Source organism: Panicum virgatum, chromosome 6N (genome assembly GCF_016808335.1).
Source record: "Panicum virgatum strain AP13 chromosome 6N, P.virgatum_v5, whole genome shotgun sequence".
Lineage (NCBI taxonomy): Eukaryota > Viridiplantae > Streptophyta > Magnoliopsida > Poales > Poaceae > Panicum > Panicum virgatum.
In genome coordinates this window covers 45,971,544-45,998,061 of record NC_053150.1, presented here as the reverse complement: position 1 = coordinate 45,998,061, position 26,518 = coordinate 45,971,544, and the positions used below count along the sequence as shown (strand labels likewise).

General features: G+C 47.1%; 2 protein-coding genes, 1 long non-coding RNA gene and 2 pseudogenes across 7 annotated transcripts; 2 read left to right on the top strand and 3 right to left on the bottom strand.

The window, feature by feature from the left end:
• Nucleotides 1-1,291: 1,291 nt before the first annotated feature.
• Nucleotides 1,292-5,680, top strand: LOC120678902 (probable WRKY transcription factor 2). 3 transcript variants are annotated; one of them, XM_039960347.1, is made up of 6 exons: nucleotides 1,612-1,857; nucleotides 2,664-3,127; nucleotides 3,402-3,572; nucleotides 3,724-4,466; nucleotides 4,550-4,735; nucleotides 4,899-5,427. In XM_039960347.1, the coding sequence occupies exons 2-6, from the start codon at nucleotides 2,687-2,689 to the stop codon at nucleotides 5,425-5,427; spliced, it is 2,070 nt and encodes a 689-aa protein (XP_039816281.1). In that variant the 5' UTR covers nucleotides 1,612-1,857; nucleotides 2,664-2,686. The 3 variants fall into 3 exon arrangements, with proteins under 3 accessions (XP_039816280.1, XP_039816281.1, XP_039816282.1); XM_039960348.1 differs by having other exon boundaries at nucleotides 1,726-1,857; nucleotides 2,686-3,127; XM_039960346.1 differs by having other exon boundaries at nucleotides 1,292-3,127; nucleotides 4,899-5,680.
• LOC120678903 lies at nucleotides 2,570-6,663 on the bottom strand. 3 transcript variants are annotated; one of them, XR_005676875.1, is made up of 3 exons: nucleotides 6,494-6,642; nucleotides 6,078-6,424; nucleotides 2,570-3,056 (listed from the first exon to the last, which is right to left on the bottom strand). It is a non-coding gene; the product is annotated as an uncharacterized LOC120678903 (long non-coding RNA). The 3 variants fall into 3 exon arrangements; XR_005676876.1 differs by lacking the exon at nucleotides 2,570-3,056 and adding exons at nucleotides 4,362-5,304; nucleotides 5,386-5,979 and having other exon boundaries at nucleotides 6,078-6,663; XR_005676874.1 differs by having other exon boundaries at nucleotides 6,078-6,662.
• Nucleotides 6,664-6,988: 325 nt separating this feature from the next.
• On the bottom strand, nucleotides 6,989-10,231 carry LOC120678224 (annotated as a pseudogene).
• An 8,540-nt stretch (nucleotides 10,232-18,771) lies between these two features.
• LOC120678223 lies at nucleotides 18,772-19,379 on the top strand. The gene is made up of 3 exons (XM_039959369.1): nucleotides 18,772-18,960; nucleotides 19,073-19,125; nucleotides 19,199-19,379. The coding sequence occupies exons 1-3, from the start codon at nucleotides 18,772-18,774 to the stop codon at nucleotides 19,284-19,286; spliced, it is 330 nt and encodes a 109-aa protein (XP_039815303.1). The 3' UTR covers nucleotides 19,287-19,379.
• Nucleotides 19,380-20,445: 1,066 nt separating this feature from the next.
• Nucleotides 20,446-26,035, bottom strand: LOC120678222 (annotated as a pseudogene).
• Nucleotides 26,036-26,518: the final 483 nt, after the last annotated feature.

The window sequence follows — 26,518 nt, the reverse complement described above, 5'->3', positions numbered from 1 at the left end:
GAGCCACGGCGGCCGACCGCGGGCACGGTGGCAGAGGCCCGCGCGGCGCGGCGTCGGAGGCAGAGGGGCGACGCGGCGCGACCCTCGATTTGGCTGCTCGAGGTCTGGGCCGCGGGAGGCGCGCGGCGGACGGCACGGCGCGCGGCGGCCGATCTGCGGCGAGCTCGCACGGCGGCGTCCAAGGCGAGGCGGAGGGCCTCCTCTGCCCGCGGCCGCACCTCGCCTCCTCCTCCTCTGGTCTGCCGCCTCCTCCTCTGCCGGCCGGGCATGGCCGCTGTCCGGGGCGTCCTCCGCCCGAGGCGGCGGTAGGGGAGGACAAGGAGCGAGAGCGCGAGGAGGACGAGGACCGGGGGGAGGTGGCGGCGCTTCATCTCCGTCGCCGCGGGCGGCGAGATCCGGTGGCGCGCGACGCGGCGAGGCGAAGCAACGCGCAGCCTGTGAGGCAGAGCAGCGCGCTTCGCGGCGGGGCGGAGCAGATGCCTTCGAGGAGAGGGAATGCAATGTAGACCGTGGAGAGGCAAAATGCATTTGCCTTCTCCTTTTGAAGTCAGTCTCAGCTGCAACTTGCATGCTCGCGGCATCTCCGTCCTCTTTACTGGAGTACTTTGCCCGTGTTTGGTAAAACTTTACATAAAAAGACAAATGTATGTATGGAGTACTAAACAGAGTTTATTTGCGAAATTTTTTCATGGATGGGCGTAACTTTTCGAGACAAATCTAATGAGCCAAGTTCCACTATGATTGGCTACAATAATGCTACAGTAACCACCTCCAAATCATCCTCTAATCATGCGGTCAAAGACCTTATTAGCTACAACACATACTACAGTATCATAATTGTGAAGATTATATCATTGTTAGACTTCATATAATACCTCTAATTAGTGGTCAAAGGGACGAAAAATTTTCATGAAAACTTTTACACCCCCTAACCAAACACTGCCTTGATCTGTACGAAGATCCTTGGAACAGCGAAATAAATAGTCCCAAAGAAATACTAGTAAATTATCTTTGACATGTCCAACTTGGCATGACATGGTTTTTGTTTTTAAAATCTGCTAAAAATAGATGTGATGTTAGTGGATGCTGAATTTGTGCTTTTAACTACTCTAGTGCATAGTATAGTAAGTACCATGATTTTCTTTGCTGTAAAAAAGGGGCACCATTTTGATGAAATAGTGCAGATAATGATGCATGTAAAGATGGTTAAAGGTAAAACCGTCAGACGGTTAAAGAGCAACCGCTTCCATAAAAGAGGGGGCAAAGTGAGCGGGGAAGGCGACAGCTCTGCATCTCGGTGCTCAAAATTAGTAGGAGCATATCGCCTGCAACTGCATCAAATCGCCTCCAGCTTCTCTGCCGCCGTTCCCTTCGCCTCCCTCCTCTCGGCCAACCGCCCTTCTCTCCCCCTCTTCCACCACCTCGCAAAAACCAGCTCCCCCATAAATATCAAGGAACGAGCGAGCGAGCGAGAGAGAGAGAGAGAGAGAGAGAGAGAGAGGTGAATCCAATTCAGTCGTCTTGGAACAGATTCTTCTTCGTGGAGCAAGAATCTGATTTCCACTGCTGCTTGCAAGGTTTTTGCCGCCATAGTTGATAGGCTCCTGTTCCGGTGAGAGAGAATTACGAGAGGAAAAGGAACAAAAAGAAAAAGGAAGAGCGTGGAAAGACAGAGATTTTTGTCCATAGTCAGAGCCTCAGAGGCTCGATTGTTGTTATCCCCACGGGCGCAGGATTTGACCAACTTGTCGTCTCCGCCGCAGACCATTTGCACATCCTTCAGGCGCCCATAGAAAGGCTGCTTTGCTTTCTGAAGGAGGCGGCGTATCGTTGCTGCCGACCGCCCGGCCGCTTCAGGTGCCTTTTTGAATGCCTTACTGCGTTTAATTTCGCCATGTTTTGATGAGTTCTTTCGGTAAAGGCGGCTCCTTGCTCATCAAAGCAGAGGCTTTGTGGGTCCTTGTGTAATTGTGTATGAAGTTTGAGGCTTGGTTGGTAGTTTGCAGAATTCAGCTGGGGATTACCTGCAGACTGTAGGTTGTGTCAGAACATTATGCCTGTGAGTCATTTTGCCAGAATTCAAGGCATGACCTGTGATTTCTGCATTAGTGGTTATTTGGCTGCTAGAGTCTATCCATCTCATCAAACTGTCCTTGCAGTGTTGTGCTTGGATTCAGTTCAAATGCTTGCGGCGAGTTCAGCTCGTTTGGTTGTCATTTGTTTGCACCTAGGACTATGAATTCTTCTGTAGGCATAAAAGAACATCTACATGGGATCTTTAGTGTGTTTCTATGCATTCTGTAATATGGTGAGTATGAAATCCACACCATCTTATAATGTCCTGGGTTAAGCAGTGAATTCCTCTTTCATTGTGTCTTTACTGTTGTTGTAGAGTATTTATGTGCAAAAGTTGCCCCATTTCCTCAGTCATATCTGCACCTGTTCGAATCCTGAGTTCATATTTCTATATGTTAAATGAGTGCTAGGATCTTCAGTTGAGTATGTTTGTGTTTCCAGCTATGCAATCATGTTCCATGTCTAGCAATCTGCTTTTCCTTTGCACAGCTGATAAGAAATATTGCACCTGTTTGATTTTATTAACAAGACTGTTAAGTGTTTCAACTAAAAATAATGGGTTTGCTACTTTGCTTTAAAAGTTTCAGTCTGAATTAGAATTACCACCAGCATGGCCGGGACCGACAACCGCAGAGCATTGATGGAGGATTGGATGCTTCCTTCACCCAGCCCAAGAACACTGATGTCAAGCTTCTTGAACGAAGAATTCAGCTCTGGTCCATTCTCCAGCATCTTTGGTGACAACAGCAGTAACAAACCACAGGATGGAATTGAGAAGACCAAAACTTTGGTTGATCTAAGCGTTGAAGAAACTGTTCAAGATACAAAAGCCCCTCTGCAGCTTGAATCAAACCTTTTTAGCACAAATCAGAAATCAACCTCACATGGAAGTCTTGCAGAGAGGATGGCTGCCAGGGCCGGTTTTGGAGTCCTGAAAATTGACACATCCCATGTCAGTTCTTCTGCGCCAATTCGGTCTCCTGTGACAATACCACCAGGTGTGAGTCCAAGGGAGCTTCTGGAGTCACCAGTTTTTCTACCCAATGCCATTGTAAGTATCTATGTAATACCTATCAACATGATTGTCGCTCTTGGTGAAGTCAGTTACAAAGTTCAACTTCTAGGACTATTTCCCTTTTTTAGATCAAAGCATCTTTTGACTATCTTCTAACCACCAGGACATTAAGTTCTTTTACAACTTCCGAAATTATTAATGCACAAGTGAAATTTTAAAGACATGGATAAAATAGAGAGGATGGTCCCTTCTTCCTAGTTTCCTTATACTGTTTGTGATGAGAACCTGTAATTGTTTATGATCTCTGTAGGCGCAACCTTCTCCTACGACCGGCAAGTTGCCTTTTCTGATGCCTAATAACTTTAAATCAATGATATCCTCGGTACCCAAGAAGGTTGAAGATCAGTCGCATGATGATTGTGCATTTTCCTTCCAGACTATTTTGAGGTCTAAGCCCCCAAGTTTTTCAACTGTGGACAAGGTATGCTTGCTGAAATGTTATTGTCCCCATCACCTACACTCTGCTGCTTCCCTTCCTTACTACTGCATTTTCTTTGTCTTGTAAATTTGACATGTACAAACACATCTAGTTGTTTGTAACGCACTGGCCTGACAAAGTTTGCACTTTCCAGGGTTTAGGTGCATTTCACCAAAACCAGTCCTTAAATGATAGTCAGCAGGAATTAAGTCTCCAGGTTAGCACAACTGCAACCAAGGATGAAACTGAGGAAAATCTTGTTAAACCTAGCACATGTGATTCCATGTTAGACAACGATCATCCATCCCCTGCTGATGAACAGGTAGAGAGTGAGGAAAACCAAAATGGAGAAGATGCTTCCGTTTCAGTTATTGCGCCTGATGAGGATGGATATAACTGGAGAAAATATGGACAGAAGCAAGTGAAGAATAGTGAGCACCCAAGGAGCTACTACAAATGCACTCACCCAAATTGCCCGGTCAAGAAAAAGGTGGAGCGTTCTCAAGAGGGTCATATAACGGAGATAGTCTACAAAGGTTCCCACAGTCACCCTTTGCCGCCTCCCAACCGCCGGCCAAGTGTCCTGTCATCACACGTCATTGATTTGCAAGCTGATGGCTCTGAGAACTTTCGTTCCAAACCTGGTCATAACACAGAAACTTCACGGGAAATGGCTCCAAATGACCACTTCCAAGATGTGCACAGTGTAGGTCTTGAAAGAAATCTGTCTGGTTCTCTTACCACAACAGAGATTGCTGATACATGTGTTATGGAGTCCCAAGAAGCTGTAGATGTCTCACCAACAGTCTCATCCAATGAAAAAGATGACAGGGCAACCCATGGTACCATTCCCTTAACCTATGGTAGGGATGAAGATGAGACTGAATCTAAAAGAAGGTTGGGTCTTGTGACCAACTATATAATATGAGCATGCAATCCCGTTAAACCAATGCTCATGTGTTCCTTTGAACTTCTTTCAGGAAGATGGAGGTTTCTGCCACTACTAACGCTACCACCAATGCCTTTGACATGGCAACTATGGCATCAAGAGCTGTCCGGGAACCTCAGATTGTTGTGCAGACCACAAGTGAGGTTGACATCCTTGATGATGGTTACCGCTGGCGCAAGTATGGGCAGAAAGTTGTCAAAGGAAATCCAAACCCGAGGTCAGCTATGTAGTGTCATTTCCATCTCTTCCTTAGTTTATTAGGAAACCAAATCGATTGGAAACCTTAACCTTTGAAAGGAAAAAAATTACTTTTCAAAAAAATATGGAGATCTTAGCTTTTCAATAGTTCACCATTAACAAAGAAATCTATGTGTCTGCAGGAGCTACTATAAATGCACTTACGCAGGCTGCTCCGTGCGCAAGCATGTGGAGAGAGCCTCAAATGATCTCAAGTCCGTGATCACCACCTATGAGGGCAAGCACAACCATGAAGTTCCAGCTGCCAGAAACAGCAGTGGGCAACCGAACTCCAGTTCCAGTGCTGCGCCACAGGGTAGCAACCTTCACCAGAGGCCAGAACCGGCACAACCCAGCATCCCACAGTTGAGTGCTGCTGCTGCCTACGGCTCACTTTGTCTCCCATCGCAACTTAGCGCAGCTTCAGGCGGTTTCTCCTTCGGAATGCTCCCGCCTGGCATGGCGGTACCAGTACCATCTCTGAGAACCTTCATGCCAGCATCTGTACCTGGCCAACCTCCAAAAATGCAGGGTTGTGCAGGGCTTGTCCTGCCAAGAGGTGAGGTGAAGGTGAACCCAGAGGAGCAGTCCCAATTGCAAGTGACAAACGGGAATGCCATGGCAGCTTACCAGCAGTTCATGGGCAGATTGCCTCAGGGACCTCAGATGTAAATAACAAAGATGGTGAGATAGGTGTGTTTCTTCTTCTGTACATAGACGATGTGAATGTTCTGTGGTTTCTTCTTTTGTAGTTCCTTCGTTTGCTTTCGGCGTTTTTTTTGTCGAATATTTGCTTTGCCTTTAGTGATGATTCTGATAGTAGTAGTAAGCACAAAGAGGAAAAGGGGGAAGGAAGCAACATCTGAACTTGGGTGAGCAAACCTTGCTGTTATATTAATCAAATTATTCAGACAGGTCCACAATATCTGTGTTCTGGTAGTGTTGTAACTGACTAACTGTCCAAAGATTGAGGTCAGCCCAGACTCTGGCCAGAGTTTTTTCTGACAGGTTTATTATTTTTAGCTTTGAAAAGAAAATTTCTGTTATGTGATTTTCCCTTTCTTTTCTGAATCCTGAATTTGTTTGTTAGTTCATAGTTCAGACTTCAGAGCTCAGATCTAGGTACATGGGCACCTCAGAATACATAAGCTTGCCATCTTAATTCTACTACCAGATATGATTTCGTTGTTTCCATTTCCCAGCAAACAGACATCTCAATTTGAGCTGCTAATTCATCAAGCGACAAGTAAACAGTCAAAAGTAAACTATCACAATTCACTTTCGTCAAGACTCTCTAATCATCAACACAAGAGCGAAATTACCTTGAGCTGCTAATTGGAGTTTCTACTCGCGAGCAAGCAACAAAGCCAAAAGCTGCTCCAGCATCGATTCCGCCGCTTCCATCAACGCTGACGGCGAACCATCTCTGCAAAAGAAGATCAAATCAAGTATAAGCAGCTAAATGTTTGCAAAAAAATTCATTGGACGCGCGTCCGCAATTCAGCCGCTGCCGTGACCGTGGAAGAGTCCGCGAATCCAATATCTCCTGACTGATAGGCGGCGACGGTAAGGCTGTGTATCCAGCGGCACCGTCCCGCCTGCCGCCGAAGTTCAGTTCGCATCCCTTTCCTAGTTTCCTGCTCGTCGTCCTCCCACTGACCTCGCTCTCCTGTTTGAGTTGGAGGCGGAACTGAATGGAGGATCGTGGCGAAAATCAAGAGGCAAGGCGGAGGAAGACCTGCAATCCATGCGCGAGGAAGAGGCAGGTCTCGCCGTCGTCATCGCCTGACGGCAAGGGGATGAGGAGGAGGACAAGGACGAGAGGGGTTTTATGCAAATAATCGATCAATTTTAGGGGTATTATGCAAATAATCAGATCGTGATTAATAATCACGATTCAATCGAGGGTGTTTTGTGTAAATATTTGGAAGAGGCAGACGGCTAGGCTCCAGCAAACACAACCAGTCCTCATTTTGAGCAGCAAATGGCCAACCACAACCGGTGAATCCCGGCAAGCATCAATCTTGTCAGCAAGAAACCAAGCACCACTCGCCACATGGATCATTGCAGACTGACAGTTTGCTCGGCACCGAACACCCAAATGAATGGACTTCATCCCCAGATTCTAACTAGTTCCATCAGGCTCACTGGCCACGATCAACAATGAACTTTTTCGAGCTAGCTCACACCACAAGATCAATATAAAAGCATGGAACAGTAATAGTCCGTGGACCAGTGAGTCGGTCAAGAGCATATATATATAGCATACATTGCGGTTCAAGTCACTGAAATCAAGCATGATCCAGCTCACATGCACCCTGATGATCGAGTACAGCGCTCTACCATAGGTCCATAGCAGCGATCCATCATACCATACAGCTAAGTAACATATAGTCCTTCAAAAGATTGTAATATCCCACCCCAAAACACGTCATCATGCCATAACTTGAGTTCAGCACTGCTAGCTAAACCTGGATCAAAGAACAACACTATATTAGTTGGTTCAGGAGAGTTGGCATTGGTTGGTACAGTAGTACTCCTCCATACATGATGTGGGAGGGTACAAAGGGCAACTGAGATCACTTATGTATGGAGAGATGAGTTTACCTAGGAAATTAAACAGCTGCATACGGTTGCTCCTCAGCTCATTCTTTGCATGCCATCATACTGGAAATACCAAACAAGTGGTAATCTCCAGGCATTGGCCGGTAAGGTGGTGCTGCAGTTGGTTCAGGAGAGCTGATGTCACTCGACCAATTCCCCAGCCCTTCAAGGAAAATCAGTCATTACTTGTCAGGACACAACATTGCATCATGCAAATCTGGATTTCTGGTGTGTATATTTCATAAATCATTATTTGGATAGCCCTGATTAACTATTATTTGTGCAAGGTATATATCTGCTGGAGACAGGGAAAAGGTTAAAAGCAAATGTGTGCAGGAAGATGTAATGGCTGCCTCACTAATTAAGATGCTCAGTGCTACAAGTAAGAATTAAACATTACAATAATCACATTCCAATTAAGCACAGTGAGTGTAAGTATATTCTACAAATAACTAGTGATATCAACTTGTGATCCTGAAATTAGTTTAGATCATGCATGGTTTAGATAAGATATTTAGGGAAAAGCATACACCATTGACCATGACCATATATACGACTGTGGTATAAATAGGGATGGTAAAGGGTCTTACAATTTAGCCTACATAATCTAAGAGCCGGCCTTAAAAGGACCGGGTTCTAATCTTATACAATTTTAAGCTAAAAATATATAAGGGCCAAGTTGAATTGTGAAGAGACTACTAGGACCATGATCCATTATAAACATTAAACATTTTAGTCATATATAGGAAGCACAAAGCAAAAGTCCACGTTCAACAATAACTTGTCTCAGCTTGTGTAGACATCAACACTATGAAACTAGTCTAAAAGCACACCCAACTGGAGAGTTCTAGTATCTCAGCATCAATATTTGAAAGAATGGTCACCACAGCATATATACTCCAACCATACAGGTTGTAAAGTACAACAAACCAACATATAATGAGTATTATCGACCATCTAGTGCAACACTTTCAGTCTTTCGGATCCCTGTCAAGACATTAGCACAGATCCTGAACAAGAGCACATGAAAGAGAATTTCACAGATATGGGTTATACTTATGAAACATCTACAGCTCAGTGAAGGCGGCATGCAGAGGTTCAATCAAAACTCAACACACTTAAATGATATAAGAAAGAAGTTACCATTACAATAGTCACATCTGAATTGAGTACAGTGAGATAAAATATTCTACAAATAACTATAGTTATCCCAAGACATGTCCAGGAAAAGGCATTGGTGGTGGAACTTGACCGCACCAAATATATGTGATCACATTGGAGTAAACATTTTAATCAGGTATGATTGTATGAAGCCCAAAGCAAAAAAATTCTTGTCCTACAAATATCAAGTCTCAACATTTGTAAATAAATATCTGCAAGATAAACTAGTCTAATAGTACAACAGCGAGGGGAATACCAATATCTCAGCACCAATTCTTGAAAGAAAATGTGTCAGCACAACCTATACACACCAACCATGAGAAGCATACAGTACAATAATTGACATGTAACAGGTACTGAACTAAGCACAAATTAAAAGAGAATTTCGCAGACATGTAAGTTCTAACGATGGCATCTACAACTACCTGAGAGCAAGGATCCATCCATGCATGAACTTGAAGATTATTGATTGATAATATCAATCAAGCCAACACATTTAAGCAGGGCATGGATATCCGGTTATAATTCTGAAGCAGCAGAGCCAGATAAGAAGAGGCATTGAGGCATGGTACTGTGACACGTACCTGAGGAGACAGCACGCGGCGGCTCCCAAGCGCGGATGAATCGATTGGCGATGGGGTAGGCGCGGGGAGGCGCCACCAGATGGTAGCGGTCGCACTCGACAACCTTGCGGGCACGCACGTCGACGCCGAAGAGGTGGTCCTCCAGGAAGAAGTAGACTACGGCGGGGTTGTGGGGGTGGATGAGCGCGAGCACGGGGACCTTCTTGGCGAGGCCAGTGGCCTTGTAGGTGTCGTCGGCCCAGATGTCGACGAAGGTGGCCTCGTGCTCCAGCGTCCACTCTGTGGCGTCGGGGTTGGGCAGGGTCCAGACGGTCACCTTGTTGGGGGCGCCTCCGCGGCGGTAGGTGTCGACGAAGCGCAGGCTGCCGGCGCTGACCCCGACTTAGCGGAACTTGTCGAGCACCCCGTGGGCCTCCCTCCACTCGAGCACGCAAGGCCGGGGCAGCGGGATGAAGCCGAGCACGGGGTCGTCGGTGAAGGGGTCGGCGGTGATTATGCCCCAGGAGTAGTCGGCCCACCAGAGCCTGCCGTGGGGGGCGAGCGTGCAGAGCGGCGACACGATCCGCGGTGGCAGCGGGTAGTGCACGCGCTTGATGACCCACTCGCCGATGTCGGAGGAGAAGCAGCGGAGGTCAGCCGTCTTGCTGCCGAAGAATGGCACGAGCTCGGCGACCATGTAGCGTCCGCCGCCGCTGGGAGAGGCGACCACGCCGACGAGCGCCTGGTGCATGATGGACTCCTCCGGGCTGGGGTCCGGGAGGCGGAACGCGGAGCCCGTGGTGGCGTCGAGGACGAAGTAGCGCGGGTTGGAGTCTCGCCAGCTGATGGACTGGAGGCCCGGGCGGTTGATGTCGACGTGGGTGCGCGGGGCGGCGAGGATGGCGGAGAGGAGGAGCAGGCCCGAGCTGTCGGTGGTGAGGAGGAACGGGAAGTTGTGCGACGTGGGGCTCTCCGGGAAGACGCGCTTGGAGACGGTCAGGCGCGACACGCGAGGGGGCGCGGCGAGCGCCAACGACAGGTCGGCGCCGCCGCCGCCCTAGACGACATGCGGGATGTTGCCGAGGATGACCCACGATGACATCGGCGGCGGGGCCCTCGGAGGTGGAGGAGCTCGGCGCCGACGTCATCTGAGGACGATCTGCGGCAGCGGTGGTGCTGCTGCTGCTTGTGTTGTGGTGTCGCGCGAGGAGGAAGAGGGTTTTGGTTGGGGCTAGCCGGCTAGCCGCGAGTGGAAAGAGGGGGAGAGCCGCGGCGCTCGCGGCGAGGCTTTTGCTGCTGGGAATAGCCGAATAGAGCCAAAAATATCTCGAAAGCGAGCGTGCAGTGAAGTGGTGGCCGGGGAAGTGGGAACATTGAGCCTATCCGTACAGAGGTTGAATCCCTATCACGGCTTGGGAGTCATGTGAAAAGCTGGTGTTTCTTACTGCATGGAATAACCTAATTTGTTTGGTTAGCTTCTGTATAAATTTTTTGCTCAACTTTTTTTTTTCAAACTAGTCAACAAGCAATACAGATGTTTTGAGATTGTACACTAACTTTTTAGGTCACAAACATAATACTAGGATGTCAGCATGGTCTTCATCACAGCTAAACAAGTGTCAGGTGATAATAGGCTGAGTGAATGGTAGTTAGCCGCAACCTGTGTACATCACCTGCTAGCTTCAGATTGCAATCCAAATTGATCAGTGAATGAAATCACCAAGTCGCAAAAAGATACACCTCTTTTTCTCTGAACATAGAAAAAATTAAAGAATGTTGAGAGTTACATATTTCAAAAATACTTTTTATGCGCCCTGTATAAGTTCTAGATATCGATGACGAAAGGTAGAGAAAAACCAATTAGCACATATCTAGATCAACTGAACTGAAAGCCGGCCAGTAGGAATCTGTCTGAACTCTGAAGCGATTTGTGCTAGGACGCCATCTCAATTCTCATCTGCGGGCTGTGGCACACGATACCACACCAATCTGTGCCACCAGCCGTCAAAGAAATTGTGCGGACGGTGTGCATTGTTCTTGTGCATGTCTGCATTATTTCTGGTGTAGGATAAAGAACACCGACTAGAGGGGGGTGAATATGCGGTTTAAAACTAAAAACACCAACACTAGTGAAATTTAATTAGTAATAAAAGAAAGCCCTATGTCATGCTACTACTATCTCTAGTTTGGATTTGCAACCTAGGGTGACAAGATACAACACAAGCTCTAGTAAAGTAAATTGCTCAAAGTAAATACAAGAATTAAAGAAAGCAAGAGAAATAACCGAGTGAAAGGCCCTTGTTTGGTTTTGATAATTGAGTGACAACTTAGGTGGACTAATAAATATTTATGTTGAGATACACACGTGATTAGTCCACACAAAGACACTAGTATGAGCAACATGTGCCATGGAGGAGAAATGACTAAGTGTTGAAGCTATGCTGATATAGTGTGATGAAGGAACTCATTGCATATGAGACATGACATGGAGTCATGTGACCAAAGTGGAGAAGGTCAAGACAAGACTTGGATTGATGGACCGGTTGCAATGGTGAAGGGCAAGTCAAGGCATTGAAGCGAGGGACCGCGAGGCGGTGAAGCTTGGGCAAGACTTGGTGCCAATGGACCGAGGCGACGGTGAAAACCGAGCAAGGTCAAAATCGATGGACCAAAGAGGTCATGTGATGATATGGAGTGGATCATATCATTCAAGGAAGATCAAGTCAAGTGTTAACTCATGATGATGATCAAAAGACTTGATGGAAATTGGTGCTTGTGTGGCATCAACAATTTGAAAAGATAAAATGGAAATGCGCAAGACAAATGTATGACTTGTAGGACATTTCATTTCACCGGTCTAAGGTTGAGTAGAGAAATGCTTGACCGGATTTAGGATAGATGTCTGTACTATCAAGAGAGGCAAATTTGTTTGCATATCGATCATCTAGTGCCACTTGAGCGATCTAACATTGCGATGTTGCTAGGATCGAGTGGCGTGGTGAGATCAAGTAAAAATCCTTTAAAAATAATTGTGAAAATGCTAACATACATGCACATGGTGTTGTTCACTTGATGTTGTTGGCACATTTGCAAAGGAGAAGGTGTTGGAGTTGATGTTGATCAACTTGGAGAAGCAAAAAATGTTTTTCGGTGTTCTACAGAAACTTGGTTGGATCTTGGATCTTGCTTTGATCCATTGTGTTTTGGATCAAATATTCAGTTGGGTTGTATAGTCCTTTGAATAAGCTTTCCATAGAGTCCAAGATCACCTAATTTGGACATCGGAGCTAAGAGTTATGACCGTTTTACCGAGGTTTGTTTCTGTTGGAAATTTACCTGCGGACGGTCCGCTTCTGGGGGGCGGACAGTCCGCCATTGTCTCGTTTGAGCTCGAACAGAACCGTTCTTGGCTCTGGATGGTGTTCCAAAATGAACTACGGACCGTCCGGTCCATGGGGGCGGACGGTCCGCCTTTAAAAACGGAAATGGGCGCAGCAACTTGGTCTTTCTGTATGAGGTGTCCAAATGAACTACGGACCGTCTGCCCGGGCTGTAACGGTCGACTCCGAGAAGCATTTATTGAGGATATAGCCATTGGATTTGAAATGGTGGACCGTCTGGGCCCTGTGGGGCGGACAGTCCGCGAAAACTCTGTTTTCATGGGATTTGAGTGTAACGGCTAGTTTGGGGCCTCCCACTATAAATAGAGGTGGTGGCCGGCCATTTGAGAGGTTGAGCACCTTGGGGACTTGGTGTCCTTGTGTGAGAGTGCTTGAGAGCCCTCTAACTCACTTGTGCTTGCAAAGAGTGTGATCCGATTGTGAGAGAGTGATTCTAGTGCATTGCATTGAGAGATTGCAATAGTTTGGCACTAGGTGATCGAGTTGCAAGCCGGTGGTGCTTGTTACTCTTGGAGGTTGCCACCTCCTAGACGGCTTGGTGGTGTGTCTCCGTCGTGAAGCCCGCAAGAAGATTGTGCGGTGCTCCGGAGAAGAGATTGTGAGGGGGTATTGTGCTCACCCCGCGGGAGCCGCGAAGAGCAACTCTAGTTGAGCGAGACGCGAAGAGCAACAAGTGGTCCAGCCGGATCATGTGTTAGAGCTCGGTGTGAGCACTCCACGTGGGAGAGTGTGACTTGAGAGTCACCACTAGCAAAAAGGATCGGCGGCAACCTTGGAGCTTGTCTCAACAGGGATTAGTTTGGTGGCAACCAAGTGAACCTCAGGATAAAAATTATCGTGTCAACTTTGTCTACTCTTCTCGGTGGTTTGCATTCTCCAAATCACAAGCCTTGCATTTACATTCATATATATCTTGTGCTTGTGTAGTTGCTCTTTTAATTAGTTAGCTTGCTAGTGTCCTTCCTTGCTTGTGAGGCATAGAAGTAGCACTCTTGTGTGACTAATTGGCTTGAGTAGTTTTGTTAGTCACTTTGCTTAGTTTGTGTAGCTAAGTAATTTTGAGCTCTCTAGTTTGGCTTGTGTAGCCTTGCTTTTGAGAACTACTAGTTGTGCTTAGATTTTGTAAACTTTGCATACTAGTATGTGTAGGAGCTCCCCGGTTGTTTGAGTACTAGTTGCATAGGCTTGTGTGACCTTGCAAACTAGAATTGTGTAGGTGAGCTCTACTTAGCCCGCACCTTAGTTGCTCTATTATTAGGATCCTTTTGTAAGCTACAAGTTATAGATAGAGGAGTGTAGGCTTTGCTAGACCGATTAGTTTATTTCCGCACTTGTTCGGTTAGCCGGCAACATTTTAAGTTTTAGAAAGGACTATTCACCCTCCCTCTAGTCCGCCATCTCGACCCTACACTGAGCTTGACACAAGAATTTATCACGTGGTGTTGATGACTTGCCGGTCACCCCTAATCCACGTTGAGGTGGATTCCAAGAATCAACCGCTCCTCTATCAAGAACTCTCTTAATCTTGAACCGGCTTGAATCAAGGAACCACTCCACACCTCGATTCCACTAGAGTTGCTCTTCACCACTCCGGTGAGGTGAGCACAAGACCTCTCACAACTGAAATCGGGACTCCTCAACAATCTCTTTGGAGGTGCTCCACGAAATCCACTTCTCCAAGCCGTCTAGGGAGTGGCAACTCCCAAGAGTAACAAGTCGATGACACTTACTTGAAGTTTTCCTAGTGCCACAAAGTTCAAACACTTGATGCAATGCACTAGGATGCTCTCACACTATCAAAAATGTAATCTCTAAGCACGTGTGTATGAAAGAGGGATGGCTTAGCTCTAATGTGTCAAGAATGTAGTCCAAATGGCCAAGAGAGCCTCCCAATGGCCAGTCATTGGGTATATATAGACATCCCCTCAAAAACTAGCCGTTACACTCTTTTCTGCGTAATCGCGGACCGTCCGCGGTTCAAAAACCGAATTGTCCGCCCTTATAAACTAGTGAGTCAGAGTGTAATGATTGTGTGTCATAACTAGCTGTTGGTGAGTCCTGGCGGACTGTCCGCGGTTAAATGTTCCAAACCACCAGAGACGAAAAACGTCTTTGGTCACTTTTGAAAATGACCGGCGGACCGTCCGCGCCACATGGGCGAACCGTCCGCCGTTCAACCTTGAAAACCACCAGAGACCAAAATGTCTCTGGTACAAATACTAAATGACCGGCGGACCGTCCGCGTCCCAGGGGCGGACCGTCCGCCGTTCAGACCATCAGCTCAACCAGAGATGCAACGTCTCTGGTACAAATTAGTTAGAGGGGCGGACCGTCTGCCCACCTGGGCCGGACTGTCCGCCCTATAAAAATCGAGCCCACCAGAGACCAACAACCTCTCTGATACAATTTTCAAGTGTATGGCGGACTGTCCGCCCCTCTGGGCCGGACTGTCCGCCCTTAGGCTGTCAGCACTCAAACTTGTTCTCTTTTTTCAAGTTTTTCAAAATGTCGTTAGTCCTCATACATGCATCTAGAAATTTTAAGCAAAATGGCACTAAAGACCCGTCAAGCACGAGTACACGACCCCTCTTGATAGTACGGCTATCTATCCAATAAATCTGGTCATTTCTCATCCACTAATCATCTTATGTCCGGTAAAATGCAAGAGCCCTATTCGATACCTTTGTCTTGAGCCCAAGCTTTGCACATCATTTCCAAAACTTCATACGATCACAATCAAATCCATTTCATCCGTGGATCAACCTATACTCATTATCTCAAATAAAATTATTAATCCACAAACCGTTGTCATTAATTACCAAAACTCGAATTAGGAGCCTAGATGATTTTATCCGGGACGAAGCCCAAACCATGGCAGACACCACGCCTCGCCGGCGGCGGCGGCGCTCTTGGGCTCTTCGGCGAGCGGCCCAACGCGGCGGCGCCGGTGGAGGAGAGGGAATCTTGCATGCATGATGTAATAAATGACTAGCGCCGGCGGCTCTGTTTGGATGACTAGCGCAACTTGCGCTACAAAAAGAATCTTGCATGCATGAAGTAATAAATGAAATTTATTTGTAAAATCTTTTTACAGATGGATGTAACTTTTCGAGACGAATCTAATGAGCTTAATTTATCATAATTGGCTACAGTAATGCTACAGTAACCGTTTTCTAATCATGCAGTCAAAGACCTCAATAAATTCGTCTCGCGAAGTAGCGCAGGGGTTGTGGGGTTAGTTTCGTAAACCGCCTTTAATTAATACTTAATACTACTAATTAATGATCAAAGTTGTTTAGGCCTTGCTTAGTTGCATCCAAAATTCTAAAACTTTACAAGATTCCCATCACATCGAATCTTTGACCGCATACATGAAGTATTAAATGTTTTAAATAAAATAACTAATTACACAGTTTGTTTGTAATTTGCGAGACGAATCTTTTGAATCTAGTTAACACATGATCGGATAATAATTATTAAATACAAACAAAAGTGCTACATTATCAAAATTCTAAAAAATTTTGCAACTAAATAAATACTTAGAGTAGCTTGTGCTACTAAACCAAAGGCCATGTTTGGATGTGTAGTGAAAATGTTTTGATGAGAGAGAAACGATGTTTTGACCACTAATTAGGAGTATTAAATACAGTCTAATTACAAAATTACCTCCACAACTATGGTACTGTAGCAGTTGCTCTAGCTAATGAGGCATTTGACCGCACGATCGGAGGATGATTGAGCGTGGTTACTGTAGCATCACTGTAGCCAATCATGATGGAACTTGGCTCATTAGATTCGTCTCGAAAAGTTACACCCATTCTTAAAAAGGTTTTGCAAATAGACTTCATTTAATAATGCATGCGGGCATTCGTCTTTTAGTGCAAAAATTTGTATGGATTCATCCAAACACGGCCAAACAGTGCCAATCGGTGGATCAGCCTGTCGCCCAGACGTCTGCCCTCTCTCTGCGACTCTGTCCGGTTGGCAGGGCCAGGCTGCAGCTCAGGGCAGCTGGGCAGGGCAGCCTCTGAAGCCATCGTGCAAAAGCAAAACGAACCCATCCTGCTCCTGCGTGCCAACAAACTACAGTAGGCTCTTGGTCTTGGCCCTTGGGTCCGGGTCTCCGGGATGTACTCGCATGAACTTCTCCACCTCTTCCATTTCTTTACTTTTTCATTTTGTTTTTTTTTTCTGAAATTACATTTTTTTAAAAAATTCGACATAATTCATTGCAAAGGAATTTTGATTCGTTGACGAGGCACCAGACAATCACAGCACTACCGCCCAAGAGAAAAAATAGTACGAAGTGGATCCAGCAAGACAACCGGTTCAATTTCTTAGCCTTAAGGAGGAACTAGGAAGTGCCCAAGTGAAGCTTCAATTTTTTTGATGTGATGTTTTTTTATGTAAAATTTTGGGATCTGAACACAACTAAGCACCATTTCCCACATGGATCATCACACACTAGCAATTGCTCAGCACTGAATATGAATGGACCCGCGTATCACATTCTAGCTAGCGCAAAAACATATAACAACATGAAACAACAAGGTGCAATCGACCAAGAGCACAATCCATAGCATAGCATTGCGTTTTTTTTTTAGATTATAGCATAGCATTGCGGTTTAAGTCACTGAAATGAAGCATGATCCAAGTCACGCCCTGGTGGTCGAGTCCAGTGACCGACGGTGCCATACAGGCATACAGCTAGGTAAACATAATTTAGGGCTGCAACAGCACGCCATGCGATGAGCAGAAACGAGGATGTGCTAGGTTAATCTGCAACGAGGCACCCAAACACATGTCACCAGCACAGAGTATGCCACATCCCAGCCTAAACATGCCATCATATATAGCATAAGTCGAGTCCAGCATTGCTACCTAAACCTGGATCAAACGAGAATTTGACAGATTGAATTAGTAGACCTGCATGCATGTTCTGGAAAGGGTACAGGGTATATATAAAGCAACTGGAAATCTCGAATCAAGTTTTGTGTGGAGAGATGGTTTCACCTAGGGGATTAAACAGCTGCAAAGGGCAAACTTTTGCCCCTCAGCTCTCATCCCCAGGCCTTGGCTGGGATGGTGGTGCTTCAGTTTCGGACGAGCTGATGTCAGTCGACCAATTCCCCGGATCTTCAAGGAAAATCGACCGACAATTGTCAGAACACAGCACGAGCCATTTTGCAGACGTGGATTTCTTGTGCGTCAATCATAGTGCTCAATCATTATAAGAACACCCATATATAATTAACTACACTTTGAAAGATATATATAACTACTACAAGCAGAAAACAAGAAGTTCAGAGCAAATTCTACACTATGCATTGGCTGTCTAATTAACAAGGATGCTAACTCATATAAGTGAGAATTAAACTTTACTATACGTAATACAAAACACAGTAACATTGCACATATTCTACACTAACCAAGTCTTAACTTGTATGTGACCATGAAATTAGTCTAGATCAAACAAGTGTAGGAAGATAATACATACCACTGAGATGTAAAGATTTTATTCACATAGAAAGCACAGTGCGAAAGTATGCATACCCTACAAACAACTAATCTCAGCTTGCGGCAAAAATCAACAGTTATATTATATGCCACTATAATAGCACACCCCAGTAGAGAAAATATACTACACAGCATCAAAATTTTCAAAAAGAATATGCCAGCACAGATTATACACACAAACCATACTAAGATATCATGGTTTTCACGGCGTCGCCTAAGCGTCGCCTTGGCGTCCAGGCGAGCTTCAGATTGGGGCGTCTCCTCCGCCACGCCCGTCGTTCGTATGGCGTCGCCTCGCACGCCAAGGCGTCGCTAAGGCGTCGGGAGGACGCCACACGGAGGGTAAGGCGGTTGCGCACGAGGGAAAAAGGTTGAAAAAAACGCGTCGGCGCCTTGCGCGCGCAGGGGAAAAGGAGCAGAGCGGGCGCGCGCGGGAAATCGCGTGCCTATACTCCCGCGCGGGCTGCCACATCGCTTCAGCGCGGGAAGGGAGAGAGAGCGGAGGAAAGAGAGAAGAGAGGGGAGGGGGAGAGAACAGGGCGAACCTGGAATTCGGCGGCGTGCCGCCGGCATCCAGCTCGCCGTCCGCCCGTCCGCCGATTCTGCTCCGGCCGTCCGCACGTCCGCCTCTGCTCTGGCCGTCCCCCTCTGCTCCGGCCGTCCGCCAGTCTACGGATTGAAGCCCGAGCCCGATCTGCTCCGCCCGTCGCCCCTTCCGCCGATTGACGCTGCAGATCGGCTCCCGCGCCACCATCCTCTGCTGTTACTCCATGCCTCTCCATCCTCTGCTGTTACTCCATGCCTCTCCATCCTCTGCTGCTGCTCCTGAGCCCGTCCTGCGCTCCGCCCGGCTGCCGATTGAAGCCTCCACCTGCAGATTGACGCCTCCATCGATTCGTGGCTGCTTCCTTCCTCTGCTCTGCCTCTCTGCCAACGCCCTTCCTTCACGTCAGCCAGAGGTATGTCTTCCCCCCCTTCTTTGCTTTTCGTTCATGCTACTTGCTGCTGGCTGCTTGCTATGTGCTAGTGCAATGTGCTCTGCTCAGTGCTCTGTTTTTTGAACTCATGTAGCTTGCTGCTTGGGACAAGAAGAAAAGAGAAGTCAGGCTCAGGCCATCAAAAAGGTATTTCGGTTGATCCACATCCATATTTATTCAATTAATCATATTACAAAAATATTTAACTTGCTGTTACAAGGAACAAGGGCAACTGGAAGTGGGAGGATGTCTGCTACATGGGCTCCAAAACTTGCAGCAACAAGGTATGTTTCTATCACTCCATCTAGGTTAAGGTATGTGTATGGCGTCGCCTCGCCGCACGCCATACTCGCCTAGGCGTCTGGAAGGGGGCGAGTCGCCTCGCCTCGCCTTACCGCCGTAAAAACCATGCAAGATATACAATGTAAAAAAAATCCACATAGAATTCGTGTCAAATATGATCATATGCGTCACTTTGACACCATCTTGCCAAAGTATCAGGGCAGATCAAGAACTTATGCACATGAATGAGTATTTTGAATCCATGTAAGTATGAAACCTCTACAACTGGCAGGGCATCAATCAAGCCATGCAGTAGAAGAGGCTGTATGCATGGCAGGACATCCCATAACAATTCTGAAGCAGGAGAGCTCGAGATGAGATTAGGCATGTTACTGGTACGTACCAGAGGACTAGAGGAGAGCAAATGTGTGTAGGAAGGTGCATTGGCTGTCTAATTAACTAGAATGTTAACTTATAAAAAGCAGGTGTTAAACATTATTATATTTACATACATAGCACATGTACATGTATTCTACACTAACCAAGTCTCAACTTGTGACCAAGAAATTAGTCTAGATCAAATATGTGTAGGAACAAGTATTGACTGTCCAACACTCATCAGACAATATAAATCACTAAGATGTAAACATTTTCTTCACATGCAGAGCACCCAGTGAAAGTAGTATGCATATCCTACAAACAACTAGTCTCAACTTGGGGATGGTAAACATGGATCAACAATAATATGCTACTACTCTAATATATAGCACACCGCACACCCCAGTGCAGAAAATATACTAAGCATCAAATTTTGAAAGAAAATATGCCAGCACAATACAGGGCAACACAACAAATCGAGTAATCGACATCTGCCCCAGCTCTTCAAGGAAAATCAAGCAATAATTGTCAAAACACAAGTACACAACACAAGCCTCATTTTACAGATCTGGGTTTCTGGTGCGTCAATCATAATAGTTAATCACTATATGGATAGCCATGATTTTTTCTTCAAAACAAAATGGGTAGCATGATTAACTACTTTGCATGTGCAAGATATATAACTGCTAGCAACAAACAATAAGTTCAGACTTCAGAGCAAATGTGCATAAGAAGACGCATTGGCTGTCTAATTAACTAGGATGTTAACTCCTAAATTTAGGAATTAAACATTAAAACATTTACATACAAAGCAGAAAGCACAGTGAGAATACACATATTCTAGACTAACCAAGTCTCATCTTGCGACAGAAATTAGTCTAGATCAAATATGTGTAGGAAGGAACAAGCATTGACCGTCCAACTTGATCAGACGATATATTATACCACTATGATGTAAACATTTTTTTTCACATACAAAGTACACATTGAAGTATGCATACCCTACATACAACCAGTCTCAGTCTCAACTTGTGCAAACATCAACAGTAAATCAGTAATGGACTAGTGCTCTAATAGCACACCCGAGTAAAGTATACTACTCAGCATCAAATTTTGAAAGAAAATGTGTCAGCACAGTTTATACACAAAAACCATACAAGGCAGTACAGCAAATCGACATGTTCACCTGCGTACTTCGATATATGGCGTTTATCACAAGCTAATTAGCTAAAGAATGAACATCATATTTTAGCGCCATATTAAGAACGAAGAGAGTAATTGGTATCAATGATAATCATATGTGCGTCACTTTGAGCCACATTGGTTCATACTTAAGCAGATGATTTTGAAGACATGTAAGTATGAAACATCTACAACGAAACTGGCGAGGGCATCAATAAAGCCATGCAGTAGAACAATATATCTCAGGTCATAAGTGAATGCAGTAGCAGTGAGACTGTCAAGGCTAGAGAACGATCAAGTGCACACCTGAACTTCCACACGCATGAATAGAAAGAGAATTTTTTCAGACAACTGAATTGTAACCATGAAGCTTCAACAACTGACGACTGCATCGATCAAGCTATGAACTTGGCACGGTACTGATACGTACCAGAGGAGATCGATGGCGGCAGCTCCCAAGCGCGGACGAATCGGTTGGCGATGCCGTAGTCGGGGGGAGGTGCCACCAGATGGTAGCGGTCGCACTCGACAACCTTGCGGGCGGGCACGTCGACGGCGAAGAGATGGCCCTCCAGGAAGAAGTAGACGACGGCGGGGTTGTGGGGGTGGATGAGCGCGAGCACAGGGGCCTTCTTGGGGAGGCCGGTGGCCTTGTAGGAGTCGTCGGCCCAGATGTCGGCGAAGGTGGCCTCGTACTCCAGCGTCCACTCCGGGGCGTCGCGGTCCGGCAGGGTCCAGACGGTGACCTTGTCCGGGGCGTGTCCGCGGCGGTAGGTGTCGACGAAGCGCAGCTTGCCGGCGCTGACCCCGACGTAGCGGAACTGGTCGAGCAGGCCCCACCGCCCCAGGCCTCCCTGCTCTTGAGCACGCAGGCCCGGGGGAGCGGGACGAAGCAGAGCACGGGGTGGTCGGCGAAGGGGTCGGCGGTGATGATGCCCCAGGAGTAGTCGGCCCACCAGAGTCTGCTCTGGTGGGAGATGGTGCAGAGCGGCGCCAGGAACCGCGGCGGGAGCGGGTAGCGCACGCGCTTGTCGACCCACTCGCCGATGTCGGAGGAGTAGCATCGGAGGTGGGCCGTGTCGCTGCCGATGATCGGCAGGAGCTCGGCGACCATGAAGCCTCCGCCGCCTCCTGGGGTGGGGATCAAGCCGACGAGCGCCTGGTGCATGATGGGCTCCTCCGGGCTGGGGTCCGGGAGGCGGAACGCGTTGCCCGTGGCGGCGTCGAGGACGTAGTAGCGCGGGTCGGTGTCCTCCCAGTGGACCGACTGCGGCCGGCCCGGGCGGTCGACAACGACCCGCCGCAGCGGGGTGGCGAGGATGGCCGAGAGGAGGAGCAGGCCGGAGCGGTCCGCGGCGAGCACGAACGGGAAGCTCTGCGGCGTGGTGCGCCCCGGGAAGACGCGCCCGGAGACGGTCAGGCGTGACCAAGGAAAAACTTACCGGCGGTAAATCATTTACCGGACGTTACCGGTAACGCCGAAGACCGCCGGTTTACTAGATTTACCGTTCGGTAAACCAATTCAAATTTGAAACCACCGAATTTCGTATTTTTCGACCGGTTTTCGTTGTAATTTCGGTGGTATTCTCTGAGTAAGTACTGAAAAATGCTGACCACGATAGAAAATAACAAATTGTGTTAAGAGAAGTGTAATATTTTCAGAGAATTATATCTAATTGTTATATATAATAGTTCAATATGCATAATGATTTTCTTACAAAGCAAATATTAATAGAATTGACGTAAAACATATGTATATCAAATTATCAATACAAACCACAATCCAAATGCAATAAAATATAGGTGCAACTTGTTAACACAATTTATAGGTTCAAATAAAATATAGGTTCAAATAATACAAGTCTCAAATAGTTAACACAAAATATACTCTAAAATTTTTATTTCGGTGTTTTTCCATAGGAAAACCTTACGACCGACCGGAAATTGTTGATGACTCCCATTGTAACGTCGAATCCTATAAAAAAGAATAAATAAAATGGATGAGAAGATGTAAAAGAAATGAATGCAAGTGAGAAAATAAGATGTGTTACCTACATACTTAAGTACTCATTCGGAGGGATCTTGCTCTGAGGGATATTCCTTATAGTACATGTCAGGATTTTCATATGGGAGGTATCCTTGATAGTACATATGGGGATATCCATATAGAGGACGCGGAGGGACAGCCATCGGATGTGGTTGTGGTGGCCACACAAAGGAGGGTGCCGACGGGTAGCCGTAGGTGGAACTGACAGAGGTAGAGCTACCATCATCCTCACCGTCGTACGGGCCTAATGGACGAGTATTGCTTCTTGTGCGATGTTGAGAGCTGGGTGCTCCATGATCTTGATCTTGTGTGGCATGGGTGAAGGCAGTCTCTCCCGTAAATCTCATAGCACCAGTAACAACACCACTAGTAGAAGCACCGCCACGATCATCCCCATCATCATCGTCATTGTCATCACCACCCTCATTGCCATCATCATGTCGTCGTCGTCGTCGTCATCATCATCACCACCACTACACCATGTCCATCATCACTAGGCTCTGGTGTGCTATCGTCAGTGCCAATGCTTTCCTCCTCAACGTCACCCTTTCTTTGTTTTTTTCGTTTAGACTGACTTGGAGGAATTTTGGTCTTTCTTTTCCCCAGGTGGGTGTCACCAATATTCTCTCTGGCCCAATCATCAACATTTACTGGCTCACCCGCCCTACGTGCGAGGTCAGTCAAGATCTGAGCAGGCACAGGAGGGTCGGCAAAATCAGAATCTTCATCTAAGGTTGGTGCTCTATTTGATCTACCATGCTGCATCCATTCTTCAATTGGTCTGGTCTGCCGATACAATGAGAGATCCATGAAGCTAGTAGCAGGATCGAATTCACTTGCCTCAACCGTAGCTGTTGCACGCTGAATACGAAGCCGAAGGTTGTAGTGCACATATACCAAATTATGGAGCTTCATGCTGCTTAACCTGTTACGAAGCTTTGTGTGAATAAAGGCAAAGGAACTCCAATTCCTTTCACATCCACTTGATGATGCGCATTGAGAGAGTAGTCGCTTAGTTGCTATCTAAAGATGTGGTGTTTCTGAACCAAACATAGCCCTGCAAGTTGTTGAAATCCATTAGAAAACTACAAATTCTTGCAAATGTCATGATCCATTAGAAAAATACAAATGGTTACCTTAAGTATGAGCTGATGATCTTGTATTTTTCCAGTTACATCAGTAGACTTCCAGAAGTTCATCATTCCATTGCAATATACCAAGAAGTTGATTACGCTATTGCGAGAAATACCGGTCCATGAATCACATATGATAGTGGCACCATACTCAGGGAACTCTTGCTTCCACTTGTTGATCTCCTTCTTTATCTCCTCCACGTTCTCTGAAAGATATTTTCCATCAATGTCCCTCCCAGTTCGGATCGTGACCCCAGTACCTGCATGCAATAATCACATATGATCCGGGATGTAGAATACAAATTGGCATGCAATAATAAATGATTATTTACCTTGTTTCTGTGTCTCTATGATGGCCGCCCTAAAGTAAGGGTCATCTACCTTCCGTCCAGGAATACCAACGGAGTGGCAAGCCTTTGACCACGCCCTACCCAGCATCTCTCTCGCAGTCTTCCCCTTAGACGTCCAAGGCCCCGTATCAATCCTCTGCTGCCTCGGTCCGGAAGCGGTAGCAAGGTTATAGTCCCTTGCCCGCTCGGGGATATGTGACCGACTCCTAGAAAACAACCTCCCAATTTGTCTAGAGCCACCACCTGGATCCCGTGCCTGGCCTGATCCAGAACCACCACCCCTCTCATACCTTGGACCAGCCCTTTGCCTAAACTCATACTCTTCCCGTGAATGTCTCAAAGCTTGCTGCAACTCATCATCCTGCTCTTCTTCTTCTTCCTCACCTTCCAAGTCAACATATTGAGTACTTCGAGCTGCAGCATCTCTCCTACGCCTATCTTGCTGTCTTTCATACTTCTTCGCCTTTATCTTGTCCAACTCGCTAATGAAAAAGTTCTTCACCGCGGGGGGAACTGAAGGGCAATCAATAACATCATGACCTCTATGTGCCAAGTGGTCCTTGAACCGTGTTGCCCCTCCACCGCTCTTTGATGTGCCACAATACTTGCACTTGAAACCCGCTCCCCTTTTTTCTCCATGCTCCCAAACAGGGTCAACCATTTACCTGCAACGGTGCAACATTCATACACATACACATGCATATTCACATACCAAAAATACATGCACATTCTCAATTTGTCATACACATGCATATTAATTTTCACATTTGTACTCATAGTCTCATACACATACATAACAAAACATGAATAACAAATACATGCACATTCTCGTTTTCGAATCCATAAAAACATTGTATACTTCTACTAATACTTATATTACACTACTTGCTACCATAAAAAAATTCAAACAAAAAAAAGCCTTACCCACAGCAGCCGGATCCGGTCGGGAGGGAGAAAAAACCGGTTGGAATCAGAGGTTTACCGGCCGGAACGTCCGGAAAACCGCAAAAACCGGAGCAGGCGGAAGCTACGCGCGACCGGCGACGAAATCCGGCCGAAACACCCCGATTTCCGGTCGGGAAATGGCGGGAGCGGCTGGCAGGGGCGCCGGCGCCCGCGCTCGCCCGGAAACCGCTTCTGCCGGTCGGAAACCGCCTCCACGAGCGCGGAAACCGATGGGATCCGGTCGGAAATCGCCAGGAGACAAGGAGGGAGCAGCTCGGGTGTGGGAGGACTGGAGGAGGAGAAATGGGGAGGATGGCCGGCTGCTCGGGGCGTGCGAATGGATAAGGTGAGTGCTTCAACAGTAAAAGCTCAGTTTCTTTTTTTTTACACAACATATGAGGTTACATTTCAAAAAAAATATTAGTCCAAAATGCTCATAAAAATGTCTAGTTTTTTATCAGATTTTTATCCTATTTTATTTTATTTTTTTGAATTTTTCAAATTTAAAACCGGTAAATGTGAAATCACACCGAAATTCGTTTCTCGGACACCACCGGTAGCGGTAAATTTTCCGGTAAACCGGATTTACCGTTCGAATTTTTTTTCCTTGAGCGCGACACGCGCTGCGGCGCGGCGAGCGCCAGGGACACGTCGGCCTTGCCGCCCTGCGCGAGCGCGACGCGCGGGATGCTGCCGAGGATTACCCACAGCGACGCCGGCGGGGCGGGGGCGGGGCCGGGGCCGGGGCCGGGGCCGGCGGCGGCGGGCGCCATCTGGGGATGCTCCGTGGCGGTGGCGGTGGCGCGGAAGAGGGTTTTGGGCGGGTAGCACTGTAGCAGGGAGCGGTGCCGACGACGAGTAGAGCGCCGCGCCTCCGGCAGCGGCGGCGAGCCAAGCGCAGCGAGCGGGGGATCTCATCGGATCCCTCGGGTTTCGTTCGCTTCGGTCGGTGGTTGGGGGAGGGGCTTCCCAAACGCCAGGGCTCCGGGAGGGGAGTCAGCCGCGGACGCTGTCTGCCCGTGCTGCCGTGCAGGTACGAATTCCTCGGGCGGGCTGCTCCGCACCAGCCGCCAGGTATAGATGGCCATTCGGGCCGCCCGGCTCGGCCCTAGCACGAGCCCGGCCTGGCCCGCTCTTAGCCGTGCCGTGCCTGGCCCGGCCCAATCTCAAGTCGGGCCGTGCCGTGCCAGCCCACGGGCTCTACCAGCGGCCCAAGCACGGGC